Source organism: Salvelinus sp. IW2-2015, unplaced genomic scaffold (genome assembly GCF_002910315.2).
Source record: "Salvelinus sp. IW2-2015 unplaced genomic scaffold, ASM291031v2 Un_scaffold1108, whole genome shotgun sequence".
NCBI lineage: Eukaryota > Metazoa > Chordata > Actinopteri > Salmoniformes > Salmonidae > Salvelinus > Salvelinus sp. IW2-2015.
Window position 1 is genome coordinate 258,185 of NW_019942729.1, and position 4,748 is coordinate 262,932.

Consider the following 4,748-nt stretch of genomic DNA (forward strand, 5'->3'; position numbering starts at 1 on the left):
TCTTCCACCTGAAACTGTGTTGAATGCCATTCAGGAACAACTCTTCCACCTGAAACTGTGCTGAATGCCAGAAAGACTCAGTACATCGTTTTGTCTAACCTCAAAGCAGACAAATGGAGTCATTTGCAGATTTGAACTTTAAATGGCCAACTGATCAGAAGGGTATCTCTTCTTATAAGTACCTAGGCATGTATTTGGATGAACAGTCGCATTTCAAACAGCACATTGAAAACTTGACAAAGAAACTGAAGCTGAAATTAGATTTTTATTTTTAGGAACAAATCTTGTTTTTCTATGTCAGTTAGGAAAGATCTTGTGCGAAGGCCATGTTTTTTTTTATCTGTGTTGGATCATGCTGAATGTAGTGTATTAATGAGCACTAAGGGTCATAACTAATGCAAGACCACTCACCCATCACTGGCAACTATATAACATGGTGAAGTGGCCCTCGTTTCCTACCAGAAGGCACTGGGACATATTTGTGTACAAGGCAGTGCTTGTAATACTCCTTAAATATATTTGCTCCTGACTAGCACCGTCACAATCCTACAGTCTCCACTCTCAGTCAGCTCCTAGGGAAAAAACAGAAATGGGGAAACAATCCAACATTTCTTGGACTTTGAACAAACTACAAAATACTTTAAAACTGGAAGAGATGGTGCCGTTGACTGAGTTTAAAGCTCTGATAGAAAAGGGAATGTAATTGACCATTCTAATAGTGTTTAATGTATTGTGTGTACACACTGACTACTTCCTGCTGATTTCTTGCCAGGTCACCCCTCATAAAAAAATGAGGTTTCTAACCTCAAGGCTATTTTCCTGGTTAAATAACATGGTGTGATAAGATTAGCCATACTGTACGCAATAAAAGCCGAACATTCTGGTTTGGTCATCTGGTCTAATGGAAAAGCCATTCGAAATGACTCACTTCAGGATAAAGCTAAATGGTCCATTTGGTTGAGATTGAAACCTGCTAAAATGAAATAGATTAAATGTCCTGACTCCTCAAACATTTTTCACTCACTTTGATTTGTATCAATAAAATAAAGAAAGTAATATTGGTCATTTTAGGTTGGCTAGGAGATGGGTAAACATTTTTAAAAAGATAAAAGCAGCTGGTGAAGCTTTTAAGACTGGCATGATTGTGTGAATTCCCTTAAAGGGATGAGTCAATCATTAAAGCAAGTCTGGGGATTAAAAAAAAGTGGAATGGCTGCAGATGATGCAACGTTTACGTCACAATGTCCCATACCTCATAATGTAACAGTCGATTTAGAAGGAAGGTTCTCAATCCTAATATAGCACATCCTAAACACTGGATCTCAGGACATTACATGTTTCTAACTGACTGAAACCACTGCTGCTTATAATGGAAGAAGAGCTGGGAGGTGAAGAAGTAATGAACTCAAGGCAATATTTCATCTCAGGCTTCAATTTAAAAAGAATACAATAAAAAGACTACAGAGGAAAAAGACTCTCTGTTTGTCGTGGATAAAAGGCACTGTTTAACTGTTCCGTCTAGCGGCTGTTATGGTGGAGCCGGATGAGTCTGGCAGCATAGACAGATCTGGGACCAGGCTAGTGCCGGATGGCCCTCAGGGGACAGCCCTAATAGTCGATGCCCTGGTCGACCTCGTTGTAGTGGGCCACGTCGCTGTAGTTGTCCTCTTCATGATAAGCTGGGTACTCCTCTCCCTCCTGGAGGAACTCCTCAGCCTGATAGTCACTGTCGCTGATCTCTGAGCAGTTAGTGCCCAGGCTCCCGTCGGCATGAATGACAGGCTCGGTGGGCGGGCCGCAGTACTTGGGGTCGTACACCTGGCGTCCTAGGCCATATGCGCTCATGCCCTTCTGGGACGCTGCCTTGTTTGTGCCCATCTGCAGGGAGATGGTGGAGTTGTCCACTTGCTGCACCTGCTTATTGTCGAAGATGTCACGACGCGTTCCCGGGCAGGACATACCGGCCTAGGAGACGAGACGAGAGGACAGGACACATTTAGGAGATTTCCAAGAAAACAGTCATAAGGCAGGAATATGGACCTGGATGGTCTTCAAGACAACTATGACTATTTTGTATATCAACATTGTGATTATGGTGATGTGCAAAGTATATCTACACTCCCCCGGCTCTCTGTTATATTCCCCCAACTCTTTTGAGAATAGCACTTGCTGGGTAGTTCCTTCCATTACATAGGTTCCATCATGGTTTCAATAGGGGAAGTGGACCACTGTAAAAGCAACTGTGTGGGTTCTACCTGTAGACATACACATTAACAGTGTTAAAATACATCATTGGCTTTACCTGGCTGGCTCCTTTGTTGGTGCCCATCTGCAGACTGATTGTGGTCTGGTCGTAAGGCTTGTCTGTCTGGGTCTTTGGGTCGTAAAGATGTCTCCTGGTCCCGTACGCTGTCATACCAGCCTGGCTCGCACACTTGTTGGTCCCCATCTAAACACGCAGGAAACATAGAACCATTAGCTGAATAGACCTATTACAGGTATCTGACCTCCGTTACAGGTATCTGACCTCCGTTACAGGTATCTGACCTCCAGCACAGGTATCTGACCTCCATTACAGGTATCAGACCTCCATCACAGGTATCAGACCTCCACTACAGGTATCTGACCTCCATCACAGGTATCTGACCTCCATCACAGGTATCAGACCTCCATTACAGGTATCTGATCTCCGTCCTCCATGTGCTCTCTCTCGGTCTCCTCTCGTGTGTCTCTCTTTCTGTTCTCTCTTCTCCTCTCTCTCCGTCCTCGTCGCTCCTCTCCAGTTCTGTCTCTTCTTTTCTTGTTCTCTTCTTCTCTCTTCTCTTCTGTCTGCTCTTTATTCTTTCTCTCTCTCTCTCTTTCTGCTCTTCTTGTTCTCTTTTTCTGTCTCTCTTCTCCTCTCTCTCTCTGTCTCTCTTTCTTTCTTCTCTCCTCTCATCCTCTCTTTGTATCTCTTCTTTCCTGTCCTCTCTTCCTCTCTCTTCTCTGGTCTCTCTTTCTTTCTCTCTCTCTCTCTCTCTCCTTTCTGTCTCTCTCTTCTGTCTCTCTCTCCTCTCTCCCGCGTCTTGCTCTCTCTCCTCTCGCTCTCTTTCTCCTCTCTCTCCCTCCCTCCTCGTTCTCCCTCTCTCTCTGGTCTCTTTTTTCTCTCTCTCTTCTCCTCTCCTGGTGCCTCTTTCTGTTCCTCCTCTCTCTCTCTCTCTCTTCTCTCTCCCCTTCTCTCTCTTCCCCTTCCTCCTGTCTGTTTCTTTCTCTCTCTTCTCTGTCTCTCTTTCTCTCTCTTTCTGTCCTCTCTCTCTCTCTCCTCTCTCTCCTCCTTTTCTCTCTCTTCTCTCTCTCTCTTCGTCTCTCTCTCTCGCGTCCTCTTTTTCTCTCTTTCTTCTGTCTGCTTTCTGTCTCTCTTTCTCTCTCTTTCTGTCTCTCTCCTCTCTCTCTTTCTGTTCTCTTTCTCTCTTTCTGTCTCTCTCTTAGTCTCTTCTCTCGTCTCTCTCTCTCTCTCGTCTCTCTCCTCTCTCTCTCTCTCTCTCTCTCTCTCTCTCTCTCTCTTCTCTCTCTCTCTCTCTCTCCCGCTCTCTCTCTCTCTTCTGTCTCCTTTCTCTCTCTCTCTTTTCTCGTCTTCCTACTCTTCTGTTCTCTGTCTCTTTCTTTCTCTTCTTTCTCTCTCTTTCTGTCTCTCTCTGCTCTCTACTCTCTTTCGTCTCTCTTTCTCTTCTCTCGTGCTCTCTTCTTGTCTCTTCTCTCTCTCTTCTCTCTCTCTCTCTCTTTTCTGTCTCTCTTTCTGTCTCTTTCTGTCTTCTCTCTCTCTCTTCTCTCTCTTTTCTTTCGTCTCTTCTCTCTCTCGCGTCTGTCTTCTCTCTTCTTTCTCTCTTGTCGTCTCCTCCTTCCTCCTTCTCCCTTTCTTCCTCCTCTCTTCTCTCTCTTCTCTTTTTTTTCTTCCCTTTTCGTCTTCTTCCCCCTCCTTTTCTTCTCCCTTTCTCGTTTTTTTCCTCTGCTCTCTCTCTCTCTCTTTCTCTCTCTTTCTTCTCTCTCTCTCTTTTCATGTCTCTTCTTCTCTCTCTCTACTCTCTCTGTCTCTCTCTCTCTTTCTTTCTTTCTCTCTCTCTGTCTCCTCTCTCTCTCTCTCTCTTTTCTCTCTCTCTCTTTCTTGTGTCTCTCTTTCTGCTCTCTCTCTCTTCTCTATCCTCTTTCTTCTCTCTCTTTCTGCTCTCTTCTGTCTCTCTCTCTCTGTCTCTCTCTCTCTCTTCTCTCGCTCTCCTTCTCCTCTCTCTCGTCTCCTCTCTCTCTTTCTTCTCTTTTCTGTCTCTCTCTCTCTTTCTCTCTCTTTTCTCTTGTCTTCTTCTCGTCTCTCATTTCTTCTCGTCTCTCCTCTCTCTCGTCCTCTCTCTCGTCTCTTCTTGCTCTCTCTCTCTTTCCTTGTCTCGGTCGCTCCTTTTGTGCTTTCTGGTCGTCTGCTTTCTGTCTCTTCTCTCTGCTCCGTCTCCTGCGCTCTGGTCGTTCTTTCTTCTCCCCTCGCGTCTCTGTTCTCCTCTCTTCTCTTATTGTCTGGTCTCTCTTTTGTGCTGTCTCTCTTGCTTTCTCGTTCTGTCATCTTTTTGTTTCTTTGTCTTTTTCTTCTCTGCTCTTTCCCGTCTCGATCTCTTCTCTTCTCCTCGTCCTGCGCTGTCGTCCGCCTCTTCTTTCTTTCTACCTCGGCTCTGCTTGCCGTCTCTTCTCGTCTCTCTCTCTCTCGTTCCTCCCGCTCCGTCTGCCTT

At 45.2% G+C, this 4,748-nt stretch overlaps 1 protein-coding gene across 1 annotated transcript in view; it reads right to left on the minus strand.

The window, feature by feature from the left end:
- Positions 1–246: 246 nt before the first annotated feature.
- The window catches only part of LOC112069734 (calponin-3), a 31,298-nt gene continuing 26,796 nt past the window's right edge, over positions 247–4,748 (minus strand). The window contains exons 4-5 of the mRNA XM_070438678.1: positions 2,303–2,449; positions 247–1,965 (exon numbers count right to left, since the gene is read on the minus strand). Coding sequence (XP_070294779.1) covers positions 1,609–1,965; positions 2,303–2,449 — 504 coding nt within the window. The 3' untranslated portion in view covers positions 247–1,608. The remainder of the gene's footprint in view (positions 1,966–2,302; positions 2,450–4,748) is intronic.